A 25,189-nucleotide genomic window follows, 5' to 3' on the forward strand; every position below is an offset into this window, starting at 1 on the left:
TTGACTAAAAATCTGCAAACTCGGCTCTCAAATTAGATTTTTGTATTATTTTACAATTTAACGTTTGATTACACCATATGTTACTCACTGTTTTATTGGTATTGCTTTCTAAAAAGCATGCGGTAAAGATTCGGTCAAGTCGTTAGCCGTTAGGGGCTTGAAACTTTCCAAAATTGTGATCGGGTGACGTTAACGTTCAAATACAAGAGATATGCTTGTGCCATTTTACCTCAGTTTAACTTTACATTGTCAAACTCTGTACGTGTACCTGTAGTTGGAAAGACAGGTTTATTTTATGCTGGTTTATAGTGAATGGTTATAGGCTATAATTATCGGCAGATTACTGTGAATGTGTTCATTAAAAAAAAAATCTAACGTCAAATCATCTTGCACTTTCGTCAGCCATTTTATCTTTTGAGCGCGACTCGAATTCATCAGTAATTTGTTAGATATTGTTCCTGCTGTCCTTTGCATTATGTTTCCCTGTCATTTCTGTGGGGAAACATGTGCTACCCCTGCGACTTACGTGAAACACATGAGAATACACAGTCATGTCTCAAATTGTGCATTCCGTTGCTGCATACGTAACTGTAATCGACAGGCACCATAAAAGATATAAGTCAGAAGCCACAATGTGCACAACAAATTCATTATAATGTCATGTTGATTTGTGTGGTGCCAAAAGTACTAGTTTACCTGACTTTATTTCTCATGTTAAAAAACACATTAAATAGGGTCGAGGAGTCACATGTCCTTTTATGCAGTGTGGTAAAACGTTTGCTGTTATATCAACATTTACCTCTCATTTGTCCAGAAAACATAAAGACACAAGTCAATCAGTCACACCACCTGAAGCCAGCTGCTCGCAGATTCAGGAGGATAATTTTCAGTCTGATACACAGAGTGATGAAGGTGAGAACTGTGAGGAACCAGATGTAAGTCCTGAGTTTTTAAGGAATCTTGCTCTGTTCTATTTGAAACTGCAAGCAAAACTATTGCTTCCAGCCTCAGTAATTCAGACAATCATTGAAGATATTCAGTCAATCCAAAAACTCAACTCAAAACAGAGTGAACAACTAAAATAATCTCTTTTTTCACTGTGCATCTAGGTGTTCCATTCTGACTTTCATTCTGTGCACTGTATAGACAGTTAGATATTAAATGTTGAAAATATGTATTTTGTGTCAATATTAACAAAAAAAGTAAATAAACGGTAAGAAGTATACATTTGGATAAGCTATTCTTGTTTTAATACGTACACTGTGGAATATTATTGGGACAAATGTTTTTTTTTGGAGATTTTAATTTCTAATTCTTATCTTTACCAATAGATGTCTGCCACTCCTGCTGACCTTGAGAAGACTGGTAACTTACCTGTGACTCCTCGATTGATTCTGCTTGGTAAGTATATGAAATATGACATGACTTCATGTTCAGTAAACAAGGATCACACTCTAGGCTGGCTGGCACAACTTTTTACCATCAGTAGAAAATCCATCATTATGTGCCTCATTCTGGCCACTGTATAAAAATGTTTGATTAAAGTGTACTTGTGTAAAACAGGAAAATATTTTGTTATGCCTGAAAGAGTTTGTGATGTTTAGTTCGCATATCCCTTATTATTTTCAGAAGATTTGTTGGAATAAATCCAGAAAAAGGGACCAAGGCTGCAAAAGGAAAAGTGACGTCTAAAAAGACAGGGAAAACAGTACAAAAGAAGACCATGACAGTCAATCTGAAAGTGTCAAATCTTTTAAAAAGATTGATGAGCTTTGAGTGACACTTTATTTAAAATGTTTTTTTTGTTTGTTTGTTTTTTGTTTTTTGTTTTACAGTGGTTTGTATATACTGTTATTATTTTTGTGTTCTATTGTTTATATCCAGAAAGGGTTGGTGTTTGTTAAAGTCTTAAATAAGGTAAGGTAATATTTTGATGATTTATTGTACTTTTTTTTGCCACAACAGCCTAACAATTCATTTAATGTTAAAGAGAAATAAAAAAGGACTAAAACAATAAGTTGGCCTTATTTATTTAGTTTTCCACAAATGTAAAATGCAGGGTATAATAGCATTTGCAATTTAGAATAATTGGGTTGTGATTGTAAATATAAACAGCAAGATGCTGTTTTGTTAGCAACAGTATCCTACTGCTAAATAACAGTTGTATGCTGTTTCTAACAAAACAGCATCTTGCTGTTAATTTTGATAACAGTAACCCACTGTATTTTAACAGTACAATGCTGGCAACCACAGCTGCCAGTAGGTTTCTGTTTTTTTACAGAATTTTTTTTACTGTGTGTGTGTGTGTGTGTGTGTGCGCACCCGCTTTGAATGTTATCCTTCTATGGATGTTATTCAGTCCTGCCTTCGAAGTGCCTTACAAACACATCGGTCCAGCAGCACGCAATTTATAATTGCATAATAATTGTTGCACAATATTGTTTTACCTCAATTATCTTGTTTTTGTAATTGTTTGAATCAAAATTTTAATTGAAAATCATTCATTCATTCATTCATTCATCTTCTACCGCTTATCCGAACTACCTCGGGTCACGGGGAGCCTGTGCCTATCTCAGGCGTCATCGGGCATCAAGGCAGGATACACCCTGGACGGAGTGCCAACCCATCGCAGGGCACACACACACACACTCATTCACTCACTACGGACAATTTTTCCAGAGATGCCAATCAACCTACCATGCATGTCTTTGGACCGGGGGAGGAAACCGGAGTACCCGGAGGAAACCCCCGAGGCACGGGGAGAACATGCAAACTCCACACACACAAGGTGGAGGCGGGAATCGAACCCCCGACCCTGGAGGTGTGAGGCGAACGTGCTGACCACTAAGCCACCGTGCCCCCTAATTGAAAATCAAAAACAATTAATTGCACAGCCCTACAATATGGACTCGTTAGTCTTCCATGAAAGTAAGAGAAATGGGTTGGCGCAACCTCTGTGTTAATGTCTTGAGTTTTAAAATCTTTCTTACAGAATGCCTACTATGAGCCATCCTCCCTGGGGTTATTCCTATATTTACCTGAAGGCCATAACACCCATACTGTGTACACAAAGGACATGAAGGTCATTGTTAGCACAGGTTTGTTATTTTACAAAATCCTGCTTGCTTTAAATCCTGATTCCAATAATATGCTGATATGGTTGTCTCAATAGTAGTAGTTGTTTATGTTTTCATTTACCTCTTTTAATTTGGCAGTATGGCTCTGCACCGTCACAGTCAATATGTGTGCGTGTGAACCAGAAACCTGCACACTGCTAAGGTATGGGCTCTGGCCAACAACAGCCGACAAGCCCCAGACAGCCTTCTCCATCCCTCTGCTTGAGCTTTTTGTTTGTCTGTCACTGGAGTGTCAGGTTTCTGTTGAGGGTTTTTGCAACACCCTGCGCTGGAAAAATAACCTCACACTTGCAGAGGTAAGTCAGTTTACAGAGGTCAGTTTGAAGTCTTGTCTGAGAAGTGAACATTTCTGTTACTTTCATAGAAGACTAACGAGTCCATATTGTAGGGCTGTGCAATTAATTGTTTTTGATTTTCAATTAAAATTTTGATTCAAACAATTACAAAAACAAGATAATTGAGGTAAAACAATATTGTGCAACAATTATTGTGCAATTATAAATTGCATGCTTCGAAGGCACCGCTGCTTTGACATGTGTAGCCTATTTCAACATTTACATGACAAAAAGGTTAAATAAATGCATGTTTTCAAAGTCACTGGGTAATCGTGTTAAATAATTGTGATCATGATTTTTACCAAAATAATCGTGATTATGATTTTGCTCATAATTGAGCAGCCCTAAAATATAGATGTGAAAATTGCACTTTCTTCCTTGATTGTACTACATGATTAAATATCACAACTAAAAGTAAACATTTATGGAACCATCTAGGATTGTACAGTTGCATGCAAAAGTATTCTTGATATTTTTCTGTAAAATAACAACTGAGTGAACCACCATCACCAGATATAATATGTGAAACTGTAATATTTTCACTGACTGCTGCTTATACCGTAGGTTAACACCCTTCACAGAGCCCTGGTGGGAGAATCCATTGCCCATTTTAGGCATCACACAAAGAAGTTTGGTAGATGTTTGCTCATAATTAGATGATGGGACCACATGCCCAGCATGTCCAAAGGTTGGTTCTAGTTCTAGCATGGTTCTTTTTTGATTATACAAAATTATCTGATTTGCAGATATCAATTCAATGCCATCAGGTCATGGAAAATGCAATTATGGTTAAAGTATTATACTAAAACAGTAACAGCATAAGTGTATAAACCTGGTGCAGGCACAAAATCAGGTTTACTGTAACTGTTTGTTTTCTAGGCGGATGGAGATATGATAGTGACATTGGATGCCGTGTGAGGAAGCAAAGCTCAGGGACAAGTGCGGTTGAGCCATTACATGGAACCCGCATGTTTGTTGATGAAAAGGATGTGGAGGACTACCTGCTATCACATCTTGACAGCTCAAAGCCCCACGAAGTTAGTCATAGTTGCAGAATACTTTATTAGGACTGAGTCCATAAAATATTAGATTTAACTTGTGGGAAAAAGACCATTATTCCTTCCATAAATTCAATGTTTTCATTAAATCTTTAGGACTTCAATAACTTTAAGGCTGGCAACGTGTTGAGGACACAACAACAAGCAAAGAAACTTGATGTTACAGGAGTGTTTGGAGCATCCTGTCGTCATGAAATGCCCCTAATGTTTGTCAACATGAGCCAAGGAGAACGGCAAGTCTATGCCATTGTAGTGACATCTCTTACTATTTACCCAGTGTTCCAGAATGATAATTCCCCTGTTTGATTCTAGCTATTCATAAAATGCCTAAAATAGCATGACCCTAACATAAGCCATATTTTATTTAATTTTTTTAGTCACCAAATATAAACCTCATGGAATGTATATTAGAGATTCCAAAATATTACAAAATGTAAACTTTACCACAATTCTATGATATTCACTAATATAAGAAAACATGAAAAATGTTTTGGATCATTCTGAGTGTTCTTATTGAGTATTTAGGTATTGAATGTGATGCTGGAGATTGTATAATTATTTGTAACTTTTCCTCAGTATAAAGTGTTTTATCATTCACATTTTTGTGTTGAAATAGATTAGCCTATCCGCTGTGTGTCATCGATGCGCTACTTCAAAGATGTGAGGACAAGAACATACACCTGCGAGTAGTCTATGACATTGCCTGTGTTGTTGCCTCACATTTGCAGGTAAGTACCTTTTTTCTGTGTAAAAATGAATTATTGTTTTGAGAAAATACCTTGACACATCAACTCAAAATTATGTCATACTGTGTTCAAACAGAAATCAGGGGAGGGCATACCACACAACATCTCCTTGGCAGTACCAGCATTTCATGTTTATGGACACAAATTGCCCTGCCAGGTAATTCACATGACTTCATAGGGACATCAGGACATGTTACACACATCATTCACTCCCTGTTTGGCCTCCATTTTTCCTGTCTATCCACTGCAAAGTGAAGTAATTATACTGACATACGTGTCCTCTAGTGACACTTGTTTTCCGATTGCGTAGGAAACCCTTCCACAATCCCACTAAAGGATGTGTCCTAGTTTGCATGGGTTAGTATTGAAAACACAAGATCAACAATTAGAGTTGACGACATCTCTTGCCTCCAGGTGAATGCACACCGATAACTGGTTCTAAAACCCTATTTATACTATTTATTAGTATGATTTTATAACGTCATTCTGCTTCTGTCAGCATCCTGTCACTTCTCTCATGAGCTCATACTTTTGCAAAACATCCTGAGAAGTCTCAGTGGTTGCATGGCTGACTGTGTGTTCTTATTCTGCTGGCACAAAGCTGCTGACACAAAACTTGTGATTTCTTTTTAAGCTTTCACTGTTACTCTCTGTCTTAATATCTAAACATACTAATGAAAATTATATAATTTCTTAATCACACAATGGTTACATAAATTCATATAAAGGTAAAGGAAACTTATCATTCTATAAAATGGAAAAGAAAACTTAAAACAATTCTATAATCTTCTTTCAGCAAGATGATGGGTCTTGATCTAACTGTCTGGGTACAGTGTCTGTTCCTCTTTGGGTTGAATCAGGTTCCTTCTAGATCTTTTTCTTTACAGTTTTAATCAGATATATTTAATTTCTTTGTCATATAACAATTTCCCCATTTCTTTTAGTTTATTTTCCACAGCTTCCTTTTTCCTTGCTCTCTGTCTTTGTTGTCTTTTATTTCGTTTCTCTCTTTTTGCTGCATTAATTTCACTCTGTTTCTTTATAGTATTGGATGAGATAATATAAGGATAACCATGTGCATGTTGTATGGCAGTTACTCCACTCCTAACATTTCTATTCACAAAAGCTGAAATTAGCTAGAAATACCTAAAAATAATTTTTAATCTAACTTTTTTCTAACCTGGTGTTTGTCTAAACTTGTTTCAGAGATACAATGTGTAGGACAATCCAGTGGAAACCGCTTATCTCAAATCTGTCTGGGTCAAACTAATCACTATAAGCAGAGGATTGTTATAACCAATTTAGTTTCCTTTGTTTAATTTTATGCAGATTACCATCTATTTTTTTATAATAATTACATGAATATAAAGTAATAAAATTAACAGCTTTGCTATTTTTATTAATTTAAGATAAAATAACATAAGCTGACCCCTAAGGCCCTCTCCTGCTCCGGGCCTTGTCTGAATGGTCAGGGTGAAGGCATTGCACTCCACTTACATTACATACAGTATACCTCTCTGCTGCTGTGAGAGTGCAGGGATTTTAATTATGCACCATTAAAGTCCCATAACACCAGCAGCGCATTTAACAATAGTTGAAGATGGGAGAATTTTACATTCCATTTACAAGTGCATTTTGCACAAAAGTGTGTAGGATTGACATCTTGGTTTCTGTTATTTTTGTTGTGTAGTGATGGTTTCTGAAGGAGACATGGAGAGATGGAAAAAAGGGGAGATGAAGCTAGCCCAACAGAAACCAATAAGTAAGGAACTGAAGTTAATGTCTTGAATACTGTAAGAAGGTCATGCATGTTATTAAAAAATAACATTGCAAATGTTATACATACCTTTCCGTGTACAGTAATAAAATATAATCCTGTAAGCTATGTGAAGAAGTTACATGAAATTAAGGAGGGTGAAACAGAATAAGTAAGCAGTAATCTGTCTGTCAAGTGTGTACATAACATTTAATAATAATTATTTGCTTTCCATTGTATAATTGAGGACTCTCTGCTGAACATGGAGAAAAAACACCGCATTAGGAGAAGATGGCAAGAGTCTGATTCAGACTTCCAGTCTACCCTTAAAGATGTGGAACGTGAGCTCAGAGGCCAACTGATCTGCAAGGCTAGAACTGAATCAAGGGAGAGAGCAGTCCTCCTCCACCTGAAAAGAAAATATCCAGGTAAAGTGCTGTGGATAAATAGATACAATAAGACATTAAGTTTCAACTTAAAAAGGACTATAATGCAAACGAATACATTCATTTTTCTGCATGCGTGTTTCCTAACTTTGCTTCAGATGGGCAGGGCATTAGGCTCTCTAAGCAGGTAGCCAGCTCCAGCAAGAGACTGAGACAGGCAATAAAAGAATACAACAGCATTCAATGGCCCCCGCAGATGAGCATCTTCCCTGCGATTGATTTTCAAGAAGCATGTGATCCTTCTTGGTATGTCTACTTCTGCTCTGATGACACTGTAAGTATAGTTACTTAACCCTAATAACCACACAGCAGTCACTCTAGTAACCATCTGACAAACTAACTACCTGCCAATCATATTAGAAACCACCTGGTAACATGACATAGCACTTTGTTTTCTTTTGTCTTCTCCTAGATTGAAGAAGATGATGTTTCGAGGAGTCTAAAAAGGCGAGGGATTGATGCCTTACATATGAAGACTCGGGCAGCTATGGAAAAGCGCATGCTTTATCAGGAAATGAGAAGTGTACCTGAACACCTCCATCAGCAGCATGCCTTTCTGTGCTCTGCCATCAAAGACACTGAGCAGCCTGGTGCAAAAGCTGCTCTCATTCAACGTCTCCAACAGCTGGAAAGAAAACGACATCAAGCCATTGTGATGTTTCACCCACATGTACCAGACATTGTTCCTGCAGACAACCCCCACTTTTATTTTTACATTCTTTGTTCAGTGAATTTATATTACATTTAGTTTTATATAGTTCGTTGCTATGGTGGTTGCTATTGACCCTGCTATCACTGAAACCATCTAGCCAGAACCGATGTTTCTATCCGAATTCTACCCCAAACCTAACCCTAAATCGCGTAGCTGTATCCCATCTAGCCAAAAACACTGTTTCGGCTAAAATATCTTAAAAAAACAACTTATTTACATTTGCTTAACGTAGATCATCTAGATGCAGTATAATTAATAGTTTGACTGAACCAGATGTTGATATATTCAGTAGATAAATGTTTTAACAGCCCTATTTTGCAAACCAGAAAAACTACAATTTTGGTAGTTTGCTTTTTTTTTTTGTCAAGCTGCATTGCGCACCTGTAGGTAATTGTACTTTTTTAAAACATTTGTGTTTTTCTTGTAATTGGAGCTCGTAAATAGTGAGTTGAAAGTACAGTGAGGAGTTTAGGGGATTGTAAACACATTTATGCAATCAGATTTTAAATATTTAATTGTTAAATAGGATGAAATTAATTTTAAACATATTTGACAGTGTCCCAAGTTGTTGACTGTATTGACATGATAACTGAGGTCAAGAGCTCTCATTAACAGTTGGTCCCATGTCTGTAGCCCCTTTTGTTGCCTAATTATAAGCCTTCAAAAATGCACCAAGGTGATGTTTCAAAGGTCAGTATTTCAAAGCAGGAGCCATGTAGATTCTTCATACTGACATAATGTTATTCTCCAGGTCAAGACCTTTCTAACGATGTATTTGGCTTAGCTCTACAACAAACTTTTCATGTTCTCATTTCAACGTACACAAGCCATCTCAGGTGTAGTTTCAGAGAGCACTTTGAAGGCTCAATAGGGTTAGATAAAATAAAGCTTTTTGTTTGTTTGTTTGTTTCTGGCTGTGTAAACAGACCCCACACCTTGAGGAATACCTGGTCAGTGGTCCATTTCTGTTTGGGCTTATATGCATAGGCTATGCATATCTATGTATGTTAATGCTGCTATGATAATTAAAAACATACCATTAATAAACAAGACCATGGTCTGATGGGTAGTCATCTCCGATTGTTGGCTACTTGTAGTAGATGACTATTAGGCCTGTTGGTTGCCAAAACCTAGATTAGCAAACATTATACATTATCTTTTGCATCTTCTGTAGCCTATTTATTTCTGTTAAAATGTTTTCTTTTGAGCTCTACTAAAAATGGCAAACAGGCCTATTTAGTTTATCCATTAGAGTACCATTTCCCTCCTTCCAAAACCTGTCACTGTGAGAATGTAAATGCTTCAGCTAGGTGTGCCAAATCCAGTATATGAAGCCTACAGTATGTATTGTTTAATGTTCCTTCTTGTCCAGGTTTCTAAGCACAAAGACAGGCCTGAGCAGTATGCAAACTATACCGTGAATGTCTATGGATCGGGTGTGTCCGGTCATAAAAATTCTGCCCACATAAAAAAGTACTAAAGTAATTTATAGTAAATAAATGCTACAGCATACTGTAGAGTAATAACTACACTCTAAAAACAGATGTGTTAAAACAACACAATCAGTGTTATTTTGGGAACAACACACTAAATGCATCTCTGTGTTATTAATGGAACACCACATTTTGTGTTACTTGGGTTGTCACTGATTAATTTTAACACAAAATGACACATAATGTGAAATTACTTAATCATTCCAAAACATTCCTTACAACTGAGCATAGCCAGTTTTTTAACTCATGATTTCTGAGTTTTTTTACTCATGATTTCTGAGGTTTTTTTTTAACTCATGATTTCTGCTTTCTGGTCTCAAATTTTTTGTATTACTTTCAATTCATATATAAATATATATTTCTGTCATGACGGTTCATTTCATAACATTAAATGTGGTAAAAGTTGCTACAACTTTTATCTGTATGATGGAGAAAAATAACTTTGATAAAGCAGATACATATAACATCATCATCCTCATCATCGTTCATAGCAACCATTATATTTAAAGTTTAAAAATTAAATTGTACTGTTCAACTGTATATCAAAGTACAGTATCTACAAGTATCACTTCTGCTCTGACATACAGTAAACCAACTTTTCAATATCCATTTTGCCAAATACCTCTCAGTGACAGCAAGACTGCGAAAAAGAAGTGAAAGTTATGTGAAGTATCTAATCATAAAATGAAATTGTACTGTGACTCACTGTATTGTACGTATTCTGTAAAAGTATGGTGAGGTCCTTGCCAACACCCAACCCTACTGAACCATTGATAAAAGATGAAACAATAGGCTACTTATCATTTACAACCTGTGGACTAAATACAGTACAACACCCGCTTCGAATGTTATCCTACTATTGAATGGATGTTATCAGTGGTTAATGAGACCATCGATACGGTCCAGTTGGGGTATGTTGTGGCTACTGGAAGGCTCAGAATGTTGTTATCATCTATCAAATGTTCAATCAATGATAACATTTGAATCGGGTGCATTTTTACACTAACAGTAACTGACACCCCAACAAGTGCCTTTACACAGTTTAGGAAAACTTGTAGACATTCTGGTCTGTGATTTTCACAACTAAACTACAGATGCAGTTTACTCTATTTACACCGTTTATCAACAATGTGTGACATTTTCTTTTCTAGTTTCTCATGACTCCAGCAGTCTCCTGTCTAAAGATCAGCTGCTGTGTTCGATCTGTGTGGATGTGCTCACTGATCTAGTCCCCACTCCATGTGGTCACAACCTCTGTAAGAGCTGCATTATACAGTGCTGGGACAAGAATCAACTCTGTCACTGTCCATTATGTAACCAGATACTCTCCAAGAGAACTAAACTGAAGATTAATATAACACTGAGAAAGGTTGCAGATTACTTCAAGAAGAAAAGTGGTTCTGACAAACCTGAGGTTCTTTGTGATGCCTGCAGTGGAGAGAAGCTGAAGGCCCTGAAATCCTGTCTGGATTGTTGTGCTAGTTTGTGTAAAACCCATTTAGAGTTTCATAATAAAATGCCCAAACTTAAGAAACACAAACTATTAAACCCTGTGGAGAACCTGGCGGCCAACATATGCCAGAAACATGAGAGAGCTCTGGAGCTGTTCTGTAGAGATGATCAGACGTGTATGTGTCAGTTCTGTATTGAGACAAAACACAAGAATCACAACACTGTTCCTATAGAGGAGGAGAGCAGAAAGAGGAAGGTGAGAAATGCTGATAAACTTCCAGAGTAGAGACACTGAGCTGGAGCAGCTCTCACACACTGAGGAGCATCTCCACCTCCTACAGGTCAGTGTTCCTCTCTCTGCTCACTGACAATGCAGAACATCACAGAACAACACTAACCATGCTGAGGGATTTCTCCTCTTTCCTGCTCTACTGTAGATTTACTCCTCCATGTGCAGCCTTCCACACACCAAGAACTGGACTGAGATCAGCATTAACACTGATGTGAGTGTGGACACTGTGAGGACAGCTCTGTCTCAGCTTCAGCAGACTCTGAATGAGAAACTCACTAAATCACTCAATGACAAGTTAAAGGAAACAGGTGAGAAATTATTTTGTACTTTAGATTTGATTAAAAAAAGTCTAATAATAGACTAAAGTAGATGTTTTAGATAAATGTTTTGAAAAACCTAAATGAAATCAACCAATAACTGATCTGAAATCTAATGACAGTGATGTTTTGTTGTAATTAGTTTCCACAGAACTGAAGAGGATTCAGCAGTATGCAGGTACAGTGAGCTTTCTGAATTCCTCTCATATTAAAATGTACATATCAGCATTACACCACTGCATCATCAGACTTATTTTCATCTCTAGATCTTTCCAGATAAAAGGAGTATTAAATTGTTTCATTATCCTCCTCACTATAGCTAATTATTACTTTCAGGCACTAAAGCCCTTAAACCCTTTTCTACTTTAGAAACACTGATCATCTTCTTACATTTCACTAATAAAATAATGCAGGAAACCTGTATGTTTGTACAGAGATTAACTTTATACCTTTTTTAACTGCATGATAAAAGATGGATTTCTTTGACTATCAGTGGTAAAGGTAATCTTTATGTTGTCCAAAAGGTGAGAGTTTTAAAGTGATGCAGTTAGAAAAGAGTTTTTACACCATGCAGTGTTTCTGTCATTTACAAATAAGCTTGAACATAAAAGTCATGAATGTATTCTACAAAAATATATTTTTTACACTAACACTAACTGACTATCAATAACTGAGAGAGCTTCATTTAGTACAGAGAGAGAGTGTGTTTGGGAATGTGCTGTGTGTGTGTGTGTGTGTGTGTGTGTGTGTGTGTGTGTGTGTGTGTGTGTGTGTGTGTGTGTGTGTGTGTGTGTGTGTGTGTGTCTGTGTGTGTGTGTGTGTGTGTGTGTGTGTGTGTGTGTGTGCTTATGGTGGTGTGATTTATGATTTCTTCAATCTTCATCATTTACCCAAACGTCTAGCTTTTAGTGTAAAACTCTACAAAACAAACAAGTAAACAAACAAATAACTAAAAAACCTGAGAGGAAACATTTAAAATGTGATTATTCAGTATCCTATCAGGTAACACAATACATACCTGTCAAGTTCATCAACATTTTACTGAATTCATATGGGTCATTTTATTCTCACAAAACACAGAAACAAGGCATTATGTATTGGAACAAAGCTACAGTAAGTTCAGAAGTAAAGACTCTAGGAAAATCCACTGGTGTCCTAGGGGCAGAAACCAGAGGTGTAGATTCTCCTCTGTCTTCATCATATACATAGTAAAATGTTAAAATCTCACTATAAGTAGAAGCAGCACCTCTGGAGCAGAGGGCTTTTTTCTCAGGGGCCCAGCAGGGGCACCTTTAAACCCAATCCTGATCATCAACACAGAGACTTAACCACTTTAACTACCAGTGCCCCCAAAAAATAACACCAAATAACAAACAAATAAATAAATAAATGATGTTTACATGTTTTAATCAGTTACAGACTGCCTTCATTTGGACATATAATATTTTTAATGAAACAATAATAAATGCTTGTGGACAACAGCTAGATTAGACATGAATGGATGGACTGAATCAGTAGATTGATTGAATGCTAGATAAAATGATGGGAATTTCATTTTTAAAGAGAGCTTTTAAAAAATCTTCTACAAATCCTTTTATAAATCGATAATGAATATGATCCACTGGATGATGATTTAATATTTTTTACCTGTTTACTCATATCACACATTGTGTTTCTCTCAGTGGATGTGACTCTGGATCCTGATACAGCTCATCCATATCTCATCCTGTCTGCTGATGGAAAACAAGTGACACATGGAGACAAAAGACAGAATCTCCCTGATACACCACAGAGGTTTAATCAGTGTATCTGTGTTCTGGGAAATCAGAGTTTCTCCTCGGGGAGATTTTATTATGAGGTGCAGGTCAGAGGGAAAACTGGCTGGTCATTAGGAGTCGTGAGAGAGAACATTAACAAGAAGGGGAAGATTACACCGACTCCTCAGAATGGATTCTGGACTGTGAACTTGAGGAACGAGAATCAGTATGCTGCTTGTACTAGTCCCTATACCCCCCTCACACTGAGAGAGAAGGTGGAGGTGGTGGGGGTGTTTGTGGATTATGAGGAGGGTCTGGTCTCCTTTTATGATGTGAAGTCCAGATCACATATCTACTCTTTCACTGGTCAGTCTTTCACTGAGAAACTCTATCCATTCTTCAGTCCTTATTTAAATGAAGGAGGTAAAAATTCAGCACCACTGATCATCTCTCCTGTATTTAAAACCGAATGAGTTTTCACCAAACAAAATCAATCAGATATTAAATGTTGAGAATAAAAATAAATAATTTCCTATTTTGTGAATTTTAGAAATACATATATCCTTTTAAAATGCTGTACATATTATTTTAATACCTGGTTTTGATTGTAATCCTACAGTCTGCTTGTTATGATTATGGGACATTATGACTGTGGAACTTTGTCATTACAAATCACATATAAATAAAGATCATTTACAGTTTACTCTGAGTTTTACTGCAAAATTTAATTTGATCAAAAATTGTATAAAGTTCAGCTGCTGATGTCTGTAGATAAAAACAAACAAAACTTTGTTTCTCTTTAAAACTTCATCAAACACAAACACAATCAGATTCATATTTTATTTAGAAATAAAAATCTCAGGTTAAAATCTCTTTATCAGCACTAATAAGCAAATTTCTAAAAGGATGGACAGCAGAGAGAGCTTCAATAATATTCACAATGTAAGTGCTATCTACAGTAATATCACTAACATAATGTAAGTGGTCAGTGAAATGTTTCATATGGATGTAACTGTATGTTTTTAAATTCTTTTTATCTGTATGATTATAAATCTCTCAGCCTTCTTTGTCCAGCAAAACAACAACATTCCCCTCTGATAGACAGAGTTTTATACTCATCACTTTTCCACATACATGGTGTAACAAATCATTCTGTCAGAATCATTCATTATTTCCACACAATGTTTTATTAACATCTACAATCTTTCATTTCTACAAGTGAAGCTGAATTTAATCCAATCATAAAGCTGAACAGTGAAGGTATAGCTGCACTGATCCAATAAATAACAGCCACCAACCATACAGATGTCTTGTGCAATTTTACTTTGTGCTCTCTCTCTCTCTCTCTCTCTCTCTCTCATTCTGAATACCAAACAACAAAGAAAGAAACAAACACTGTGTGCGTCTCTTGGACCATATACAGAGTTTATAAGTTTTTAAGAAGCCGCATGTCACAGCTTGTTCACATCCATATTGCATCTTCTCTGACCCACAGGAACATTACATTTTAACTATATTTTTATATCTACATGAACTTAAACAACATGAATTTATGTAAGCAACAACAACAGTCATTACAACGTGTCTTGAGACATTTACAGAAGGGGAAAGAACAGTGGAAATTGGGTTCTAACCTTTGGGGGCGTATTTAATATCAGGGAACACAAAACAGTACAACATGCTCCAGGCTCGATTGTCTTTACCTAGCACTGAGAAACCTGGACGATAAACTTCACTTTACTATGTTGAAAAGCTGAAATACTGAATCTGAATTTGTGAACACTGAAAAAATATATTTGATTATTGACTTGATTTTTTTTTATCTGAATTTTAAAATGTGAATCTCTAAAAATCTCTCTAAAATCTTTTAAACTCTTGAACACAGGCACTCGAAACTTCTCATTACATAAGAAAATTTAAAAAAGAAAAGTAAGAATAAAGGTAGTTAGTGTAATGTTTACTTCCGGTTAGTTATCATCAATAATGTCTCTGCACTAGAGCTTCAAACCAAATGTCACATTGGGAATGATTATACAGTGATGAATGTAAATGTAAGAGATTTTACACTCCATGATAACAGTGTTGCTATACAGAACAGAGGCTTTTCTCCCATAGACAGCTCTCTGATCTTCATGCAGGTTTTTCCTTTTTAACAACACATTCTGTATTCACAAGTAAAACTGGAGACTAAAACCAAGTGTAGATGTTCAGAACTATTTATTATTTAAATGATCAATCTAACAGGACACACCTGGGTAATAAGAAACACATCACATTACATTTATATATTTTTAATATTTTTCTCATCTAAAAATTGCGTGGTTTGATACAAAATGCACCATGATCTATGTTATTTACCATAGAAACAAATCTGCATATAAATATTAGTAAATAAAATATTCATCGTTAAACATTTTTTTTTATTTGTAAGAACATCATCTGCTTTCGGGTTAACTTAAATATAAATTTATTATTATTATTATTATTATTATTATTATTATTAATGGTGCTTGCAAAGCAACATTACTACTATTGTGCCGGACAAAACTTTGGCCTGTAACTTGTCCCACAGCTTTTGTCCTAGACCCATGAATGATATGTCAAATCGACCGGCTCATTGAGGAGAGGTGTGCTATGATTTTTATAAGCGATCCAAGTACCGGTACTTCCGGTACCGGTCTCAAAGTGGCCTTTTTTCCCCATAGACTCCCATTATACCATATAACTCTGCAAGCTTTTGAACTATCTACACCAAACTCGGCCAGCTGCTTTAGGGTGATACTCTGAACAAACTTTTAAATTGGTGTACCAACTGGCCTTCGGTTGTGCCGCAGCCCCGCCCCCAAAATATGCAAAATCAAAAAACTTCTTACAACATGGACAAGTGACATATCAAAACATTCAGAACAATGAGGGGAATTTGCCATGTGCAAGCACCATTCACATTTTCTTCAGGAAATGTACGTTCTAGTTATTAATGGTGCTTGCAAAGCAACATTCTTACTATCCTGCAAACTCTTCCGGACAAAACTTCGGCGCGTAACTTGTCCTGCAGCTTTTGTCCTAGACCCATGAATGAGGTGTCAAATTGACCGGCTCATTGAGGAGAGGTGTGAGGAGAGCGATCCGAGTACCGGTACTTCTGGTACCGGGTCTCAAAGTGGTCTTTTTTACCATAGACTCCCATTATAAACTTTCGAACTAACTACACCACGTGACGTCACGTGAAAATCAAAATTTAGCACAACATGGACATGTGACGTATCAAAACACTCAGCACAATGAGGGGAACTTCCTCAAGAGTATTCAGATGACATCACATGCTCGTCTCCACTAGCCTCCGAGATTTGCCACTTTTTTGGCACGTAACTTGTCCCGCAGCTTTTGTCCTAGACCCATGAATTGACCGGCTCAGGAGAGGTGTGCTATGACTTTTATAAGCGATCCGACCAACGATGTTCGCACAGCGGATGAAAAAGCGGCCAAAAAAATCCCATAGAAGTGAATGGGAAATTCCTAACATTCCTTTAATCTCTCACACACGGCGTGCACAGAGCTCAGGCATGGCTTCTCTTCTGTGTTCTCCTAGTCAATGTAGATGTGAAGGAGACTGTCAATACATGTAACTATCAACTCCACACTATCAAGCCGATGATTCTAAAAGAATTGGCCCCCAGTCAATACATTTACCACACCTCTATCTATCTATCTATCTATCTATCTATAAGTAGAATCCCATAATGACTGCAGTATTCACATGAAATGTCCAAACCCTCAGTAGCCACTTTTGTCCAAAAGTATTGCCACCCCACCGGGTATTCTGGTGACGGCACTCACAATGAGGGAAATTGCGTCACGAGTATTTGGATCATGTCACATGCTCATGTCCGCTCGCCTCCAAAAGTATTGCCAACCTAGCGGTCTTCACAAGCTTTCTGTCCACTTGCCTCAAAAAGTCTCACATACCCATATGTCCAGTCACTTCCAAAAAGCACCGGCCTTTGCCAATACTTGCATCATCAAAGCCAACATCAAAGTTTGTCACGACCCATTCAACTAAATAGGTTAATATCTATATTTAATAACTTTTATTAAACAATTATATTTAATAACCACATAATAGAACTCAATAATTTCTGCAATTTCTATTATTACTCATCAAATTATATAACATTAGTTTTGTTTACTATGTTACTGTATAATTTATTGGGACACCAATCAGATAAAAAAAAACACTACAAGCCTTTTAAGCAGCACATAATTATATACACCAACTGTACCTCATTTCTAAAGTAGAACAGTGTTTCTTCTTACAAGGACCAACTATTGGCTTCCCTGAGAACGAACAAGATTATTGGATAACTTTAATTTCTTATTCTCCAAGTGGTACACTTCAATTACATCTAAGTTCAACTCTTGCTTCATTTGGAGTTGTGCAAATGTTTTTGTTTAATAAAAATGCATCATAATCCCATTTGTGAGTTTATTGAGAAGATTGTGTACTGGACAGGTTATATAAATTTTAAATACAGACATGCTGACTGTAGCTTATCTGTTACTCAGTTAGACTTCAGCTAAAATGTAAAATTAAATTATAAAGTATTTACACACATTCAAGATAGTATGAAACTAGAAGAAAGTACAATTTTATTTTTAAATCATAAAAAAACACTGGTTGAATGTTTCACTCAAAACAAAAAAAAAAAAAAGAAGAATACAAAGTACTCTGTCCAACATTTATACACAAGAGATTTTACTGACAATCCATACAACATGAAATCAACTACGATCCATTAACATGCATGTCCTCCTCTCCGTTTTCCACACCGTCATCTTCTATCGCATCCGCACCAGCAATATTGTACATGGACACAGACTCCTCCATCCCCATTTCAGGCTCATCTTCCTCTTCTTCCTCAACCATGCCCTGTACACCTGGAAGATTGTGCAAATGAAAGACAGTGTGAACAATGTCTCAAAGCAGATTTTACAGGAAAATGTCTTTTGATTGGCAGTGGCATCAATTTAACTTGGTTCCGTTTATTCTCAAATCTAGTTGTTCAGAAGGTGGTGGATATTCTGAACAGGCAGCAAAGGCAAACAACAGGCTTACATTAAAGGTGGGGTGCATGGTTGAAAGCCAATGTTGACATTTGAAATCACCAAAACAAACACCCCTAACCCAAATGGGTGTCACCCCTGTTTTGATAGCTCCGCCCCACACATACATACGCAACCCAGGCAACTATTATGGCGGAACCTGCTGGGGCAGCTGGCCGAGGGGATATTTTTATCAAAAAATGAACTCAATGAGTAATACTATGGTAATACAGGTCAAATGTGTTTTTGTAGTACTGTGTGATGTACCATGAAAGGTTTACGCGGAAGACCAGTTCTCTCCAGTGTTAGAAAGCTAAACCCATATTAACACGGGTCTTGCTTCTTGCCTAATCGTAAGCCTTTTCGCTTTTTGTTTTTATCCACCAGGTCAATGTTTCAATCGCTTTCTGCTAACGTCACACATGCGCACTGAACACTCTCTCCGCCCCATATTGACAAGACCCGCCCCTTTCTGCTAATTGGCTACAAGTTTGTTTTGTTTGTCGGCCCGACTCAGTTTTCTGAAGCATTTTTCAAACATCGTGCACCCTACCTTTAACACCCTTGTTTGAATACACAACGTTGTTTCTGTAGTAGACACTCCATATAAACCAACATTAATAAATGGGTTAAAAAATAGATGCTGTCAGTTAACAAGGAAAAGCGTAATCACTGATATAGTGAGAGTTTCTGGAAGTCTATGTTTCTCACATTGCGTTGTAATATGCAGAGTAAAAGCTATACGAATTTGGGTGCAGATATCTGTATCTGACAGGATATCAGATCCTCCTTAGCACCAATCAGATTAAGACATTTAATTAGATCAGATATTTGCTGATCTGACACTTTCTTCCATTCAGCCAATCTAAATGATGTGACTTCTTTCCTGTTCACTTAGACTCTTTGTGCCTGAGTGACATCTAAAGAAACTGAGCTTTTTGCTTAAACATGCTAGCATTGTAGTTTGTAATCAAATGAGCGACGATCTAATAGAAAACACAAATAACATCATCTAATATGCTGGCAAACAAGCTGTGATTTTACCACAACAGTATTATTCAGTGAATGTGCGATTTTTATTCCAGCTGTTCCAACTGAGCAGTGCCACAAAATGAAAGCAATAGTTACTATAGAGAACTGAAGTGATCCCTGTGTTACCTTGTCTACTTTCTCTTCCAGGGATCTGTCCAGACTGCAACATTCCCTTCAGCCTCTCCACTTCAGCCAGCGATGTCGCGTTTGCAATAGCAGCCTGTTTGGGGTGAAAGAAGCCACCTTTAGACATTTAATTGATCAATCACCTCCACATTTTATTAGGGGAACAAACAAATCAATGACCTTGATGGCCTCCACGTCTGCCGCAGAAGGCCCCATTTTCACTTTCTCAGCCTGCAGCCCGGCTCCTGGTGTGAACCTGAACAAAACATTCAAAGGGTTTCTCAGGGGCTTGTTCATGCAGTGCTGCTTTTTCAGCCTTTTAACCACTGTTCTTCCAGTCAGTGTAGTATCTTGTAGATCTTATCATTTTTTTAATAAGCTGATACAAAGAGAGAAATGCCTTGAGCCAGCTCTCCTGGAATACACTGCAGATGGGTTACAGTTGTGGAGATTGTGGTTTTTTTTTTGTGTGTGTAAGTTTTTAGTAAAGCCAATTGAACAGTTTGCGTTGAAAGCCAGATCACTTCACTAAGGTCTGAAGGCCCAATAACACACTTCAATTCCAGTGATTCAGAAGAGCTATGCTTGATCAAGGGCTTTCGTCTTACGTTTTTGTGCGCTTGGCAATATCCTTTGCAAGCTGAGCGCCCCGTTTGCCTTTGAACATTTTCTCAGCCTCTTGACGTTCCTAAGGCAATACATCACAGAGTTAATGCGAAAAAGATATCAAGCACGATTTGACTCCATTCGAAATGAGGAACAGTTAAGCACCACAGAAGAAAAGAATGTACTTGAAATAAGGAAGGTCTTCAGGAACACAGGTTAGGCTGCAGTGGCAGATTAGGATTAATCAACTATTCTGTGCTAGTTTAGAGCTCCAGCTCTTTTGAACCTTCAGATCAATGACTAGACCAGATCTTGTGTCACATCAGAGGATAATAAGGGCTTCGTTTTTTTAAGACAGGACTATTGCAAAAGATGCTTTAAAACTCAGATTATCCTTTTGTGCATACAATCCAATCTCAACACCCATTTCCCCCCACTTCAGTCATGACAGACCTAATTTACAAACAAATACTAACTGTTTAGTACATATGGTGGTTTATGACTGAAGGACATAAGTTAAATCCATCACTGCGTCCAGTGTCTCACTCAATCACTGAGGATGTCTGTAGAAATGTGACCCAGGGGTTAATCAGATTTGATAAAAGCATCTTCCACCAAATGCTCTTGCAGATCAGCCAACTCTGATCATTACCTAGCAGCGTCGCTCTATTAACACAGCTACTGACTCTAAAGAGAAACTGGTTTTAGGAAAAGTGAGAGATTTCCTGCTTCATACAGTGTTACATTTTAAAGTCTGGCCTTCCGCATTGAGCTTAATGCTTTCTCTTCATCATCATCATACCCTACCTTTAATTTCACCTTCTGGAAATCCAGAACACGTATCTGTGGAAGTTTGTTGATGACATACAGCCTGTAATGCTTCTTGTTGGTTACTGGGTTCCTTAAGAGACTGGAGGAAAAAACAAAAATGGAAATGTTTACCTTCTCTAAAGAGCAGAAGGCTTTGAACATGATTGTTCAGCTGTGCATGGATAAAGTAACCTCCTCGAACCTACATTTACATTCAGCCTTATAATGTGCCATTCCACAGCGCAGTTGAACGCTCAAATCTGATTGGTCGGAAAGGTGTGTGTTACTTCCGGAATATAGTTCTGACTGTAACTTGATTGATGGGTTAATATTTATACGTTGCCATTTGTTTAGTTGATTGATTTAAATCTGTGTTCTTAGCTACGATAGTCATTCTTATATTTGTGGATGTGGAGGGTTTTTATTTAGGGAAATGTTAAACATTGATGGAAGGCTTTTTTTGTTTCGGTTGTCAAGTAAATGGTTGTGATAGAAGCAGAAGAACACGATAGACTGTCTTATGAAGCCTGTGTTGAAGCGTGTTGTTCCTTATTTATTTTATAACTTAACCATCTTAAACAAATCATTTATTTGTAGCCAATAGAAAAGGTGCATATTCTATTAATCAGAAGGATGACCATCATGTACACAAATCTGAACTCTGATTACTTCTCCACTTAGAGAACCGCAATCAAATAAAGCTAATAACACACTGTTTCTGCTTGCAGGATATTTATTTTACACTTATACTATGTGAGAGATTGTGATCACAAATACCTGAGAAGATTCAAGGACTTGACTGAAGCGAGAGGATCCAGATCACCCTGTTAAATAAACACAAAGACAACACAGTGTTTAAACATGACAAGAGGATGTTCACAGCCTGTTGGTGCTTTAGAGCAGGAGGTCCCGGGCCACGGCAATGAGAGGGCGGGATCCTGCAGCTGGACCACCAGGAGGCCATATGTGATGTAGTGTATGTAATATTATTTAAACTTAACTTTTATTGTTCTAGTTAAATTTATAACACTGTTCACGTGTAATATGTAATAAAGTGCAGTATCTCAGCTGTTTACTACTACAACTACACAGTATTTTACCTGATCACTTGCTTATACTTTTCTTTTTACTATTGTATGCACCATAAGAACTAACACTTCATTTCATTCTACCATGTGCAATGGCATCTTTACATCCATCCATCCATCCATCCGTGTGAGCAGATTCTACATCATCTCAGCGGAACATTACTCACCAGCTCTTGGATGTTGTTACTTGTAAGTATCAGCTCCTTAAGATTTGGCAACGAATGCTCAAGGTTTTCACCGATCCGGCTGCAACAAAAGCACATCAGCGTTCACATTTACGTTTCTTAAACAACTACATCTGATGTTGTACGTTTGCATACATCATGTAGAATATGCAAAATGTGAATCTTTTTTTTTTTTATTAAATTCATAAAAGAATTTTTTTTTTTTTTTTCTTCATTGAGTTCTGCCCAGAATAACTTTACTGCAGTTTAATCTTTCCAAATCATCCAAGAATCCTTGACAGCAAGAGGCTGCTTGGCACTACTGCTCGTGTATATACCTGCAAGGAGAGCTGGTATAAATGCTTTAGAAGAGCCACGCGCATTCCAAAAATAAATAAATAAAAAATTAAAGCCATCATAGTTAAAAATGCCTCAAACATATACTGAACTTTCACATAAGAGGCGTAAAGCCATCAACGCTCTTCAGACATTAACAAAAGCTTGTGATGGAGTCTGGAGTACAGATGTGTTGCTCAGGATTTTCCAGCAAATACCGACAACTGATTGTGTATCATGGTAATTGGCTGAGCCCGATCTTCAAGCTTTATAGAACTTATGTAAGCTCTCTGCTAACTCTCTCTCTTAACCTCTTTTTCAGACAAAGTAGTGGCACAGATGCTGGTTATATTATTCACAATACATATGTATATTACTGTTAGAGGATCAAATAAATAAGCATAATTAATATTCAATTTACACCGAGTTATTTAATATGGCTCTAAAAACTTTATCTATATTAGAATACTTAAAAACAAATACACTGCAACCCATAAGGTGCTTGTAGACATTTTGATAACTTCTGAAGAGCTACATCGGTGAAGTATTTGCACCCTGGTATACGTTCTCGTGGTTCAAGATGTGCAATAAGGCATTTAAATCCAACGTCTACTGTGATGTCTACATCAACTAGTAGCCGTTGGTCGTTTTAAATTTCCCGTGGTCAGGATTGTCGTATTAAATTCTTTAGCCGGTGTTCCTCCATGAGATATTTCTTTTGAACATACACAGAAAATGAAAAATTTCAATGTTTCTTGAGACGTCAACTATTCCACACCAGAGATGAAATGACTGTTGGTGCTAAAGTTTGATATTATGCGTGTCCTTAAGTTAAGTGTTACTTCAGCACATTGCGACCGGTTCATAAGTTCGGGCAAATTTAATAATTAACAATCGAGGTGTTGAATGTGGCTGATGGATCGATCTGAGCGTCCCCAGTCTGGAGCGGTCTCTTCAGTTAAAATCCCCACGAAAGCCGGGCGTTTGTTTTTGAGGGATGCCAGAATTCGAAGCCATGACTGTTAATCTCAGGAAATTCAGCTGTCGAGAAATTTCAGTTTCTGTAGGTAAATAAACTACACTGGCTTCTTCAATCAAAAACTAGGGTTTAAATCTGCATCCCATCACAAAAGCACAATCAAGAGCTTCAGATTTTGAGCCAACCGCAAAGTTTACTTTATTCCACCAGAGACTTAAAATCTGTTAGTGTGACTTTTTAGTTCTTGTTTTTTGTTTTAGAACCAAAGAGTTGAATATTTTCGGTGTAAAGTTGGAGCAAAACCCCACATGAAACACAATAAACAAGTGTGGACTTGAATCATTAAAGTTTGCTCACATCATTCCAACTATGCCGTTAATGAGACTTTATGTATGAATGTTGATATTGGATTTCAATCCTCTCCAACCCTATCCTTTATCATCAACACCAGAATTCACTTTAACACCAGAAACCAAACTCAGAAGTTCATCTAATCATTAATAGTAACATTAACAGTAATGTTGACCTAACAAACACGTTATACTGTTACACTGTCCCTCCCTCGGACTCACCAGATGCGGTTGTTGTTCATCAGCACGGTTTTCAGTCTCCCGAGTAGCGGGAATCCGTCCAGCTTTCTGATCTCATTATCGGAAAAGTCAATGGTATCAAACTGATCCAGAGTCGCGCCTAGGTTCTCTAAAACCGGGATTTTATAACCTGCAACAACATAAACACAGGATTTAAAGACACAGACTAGAAGGGAGGCGTTAAATGGGGAAAAACACAACAAGTAGAAGATAAATACAAAGCACGGTCACTTTATACAGTGTGTCGTGTAGCTCATACAGCAGAAGCTCCTAAACTAATCACCTGAATCCTCAACGACTTGTTGTTAATTATATAAAACACACTAAAGGTTTATATTGTAGGGCAATAACAATTAGAAGCAGCTTGAAATTCAGCCGCGTCGATGCTAACTCCGATGCTAACTCCGATGCTAACAACATTTAGCTTCATTACCTCGCAGATCCAGTTCTCTGTCTCGGACCGGATTCGTGTACTGAGCAGCCTGCTCGACTAACTCTGCCGACAATTTCACCATGTCGACTGAACAGGAACAAAAACAAAAGCACAATAAATTTATTCCAAATATCGCGCGTCCTGCCTGAAAGAGCAGAAGAACAAATACTAACGTCTAGCACACGCTGCCGCCAGGAAGTACCAGAGTATATGTTTTACTTCCGGCGTTAAGAACAATACTGCCGTCCTGCCCCCTGCTGGACTGGAACGGGATCATAGGAAAATCATTAGAAAATAGGACAGGTTTTTTTTTTTTCCCTCAGCACTAATTATTGTCATTTTGGGAGTCTTTATTTCTAAAAAATAGACAGAAATAACCAGAGAATGCATGTCTAAATCGTTATATTTGTAAAAATTTACAGAT

At 37.2% G+C, this 25,189-nt stretch overlaps 3 protein-coding genes and 1 long non-coding RNA gene across 4 annotated transcripts; 3 read left to right on the forward strand and 1 right to left on the reverse strand.

Moving 5' to 3' along the window:
- The first annotated feature begins 4,391 nt into the window (after positions 1–4,391).
- LOC132842462 (uncharacterized) lies at positions 4,392–5,518 on the forward strand. The gene is made up of 3 exons (XR_009648030.1): positions 4,392–4,509; positions 4,627–5,258; positions 5,360–5,518. It is a non-coding gene; the product is annotated as an uncharacterized LOC132842462 (long non-coding RNA).
- Positions 5,519–7,278: 1,760 nt separating this feature from the next.
- Positions 7,279–11,421, forward strand: LOC132854536 (uncharacterized). Its single transcript, XM_060883052.1, has 4 exons — positions 7,279–7,460; positions 7,577–7,752; positions 7,891–8,200; positions 10,835–11,421. The coding sequence occupies exons 1-4, from the start codon at positions 7,295–7,297 to the stop codon at positions 11,419–11,421; spliced, it is 1,239 nt and encodes a 412-aa protein (XP_060739035.1). The 5' UTR covers positions 7,279–7,294.
- Positions 11,422–11,425: 4 nt separating this feature from the next.
- LOC132842463 (E3 ubiquitin-protein ligase TRIM39-like) lies at positions 11,426–14,006 on the forward strand. Its single transcript, XM_060865145.1, has 4 exons — positions 11,426–11,476; positions 11,573–11,735; positions 11,887–11,922; positions 13,427–14,006. Exons 2-4 carry the CDS (start codon positions 11,585–11,587, stop codon positions 13,972–13,974), a joined length of 735 nt encoding a protein of 244 aa, XP_060721128.1. The 5' UTR covers positions 11,426–11,476; positions 11,573–11,584; the 3' UTR covers positions 13,975–14,006.
- Positions 14,007–18,131: 4,125 nt separating this feature from the next.
- snrpa1 (small nuclear ribonucleoprotein polypeptide A') lies at positions 18,132–24,962 on the reverse strand. Its single transcript, XM_060884345.1, has 9 exons — positions 24,766–24,962; positions 24,315–24,462; positions 22,431–22,509; positions 21,953–21,999; positions 21,173–21,275; positions 20,368–20,447; positions 19,940–20,015; positions 19,760–19,853; positions 18,132–18,436 (listed from the first exon to the last, which is right to left on the reverse strand). Exons 1-9 carry the CDS (start codon positions 24,845–24,847, stop codon positions 18,285–18,287), a joined length of 861 nt encoding a protein of 286 aa, XP_060740328.1. The 5' UTR covers positions 24,848–24,962; the 3' UTR covers positions 18,132–18,284.
- Between the last annotated feature and the right edge of the window lie 227 nt (positions 24,963–25,189).

This window comes from Tachysurus vachellii, chromosome 1, assembly GCF_030014155.1.
Source record: "Tachysurus vachellii isolate PV-2020 chromosome 1, HZAU_Pvac_v1, whole genome shotgun sequence".
Lineage (NCBI taxonomy): Eukaryota > Metazoa > Chordata > Actinopteri > Siluriformes > Bagridae > Tachysurus > Tachysurus vachellii.

Bases quoted from the DNA above. Each gene is read 5' to 3' on its own strand.
- LOC132842463 (XM_060865145.1), top strand. From the start codon at position 11,585: ATGTGCAGCCTTCCACACACCAAGAACTGGACTGAGATCAGCATTAAC. The intron at 11,736-11,886 runs GTGAGAAATTAT...TGTTGTAATTAG, and splicing joins TGACAAGTTAAAGGAAACAG to TTTCCACAGAACTGAAGAGG. The intron at 11,923-13,426 runs GTACAGTGAGCT...TGTTTCTCTCAG, and splicing joins GAGGATTCAGCAGTATGCAG to TGGATGTGACTCTGGATCCT.
- LOC132854536 (XM_060883052.1), top strand. From the start codon at position 7,295: ATGGAGAAAAAACACCGCATTAGGAGAAGATGGCAAGAGTCTGATTCA. The intron at 7,753-7,890 runs GTAAGTATAGTT...GTCTTCTCCTAG, and splicing joins ACTTCTGCTCTGATGACACT to ATTGAAGAAGATGATGTTTC. The intron at 8,201-10,834 runs GTTCAGTGAATT...TTTCTTTTCTAG, and splicing joins CTTTTATTTTTACATTCTTT to TTTCTCATGACTCCAGCAGT.
- snrpa1 (XM_060884345.1), bottom strand. From the start codon at position 24,847: ATGGTGAAATTGTCGGCAGAGTTAGTCGAGCAGGCTGCTCAGTACACG. The intron at 24,463-24,765 runs GTAATGAAGCTA...ATGTTGTTGCAG, and splicing joins CAGAGAACTGGATCTGCGAG to GTTATAAAATCCCGGTTTTA. The intron at 22,510-24,314 runs GTGAGTCCGAGG...CTTTTGTTGCAG, and splicing joins ATGAACAACAACCGCATCTG to CCGGATCGGTGAAAACCTTG.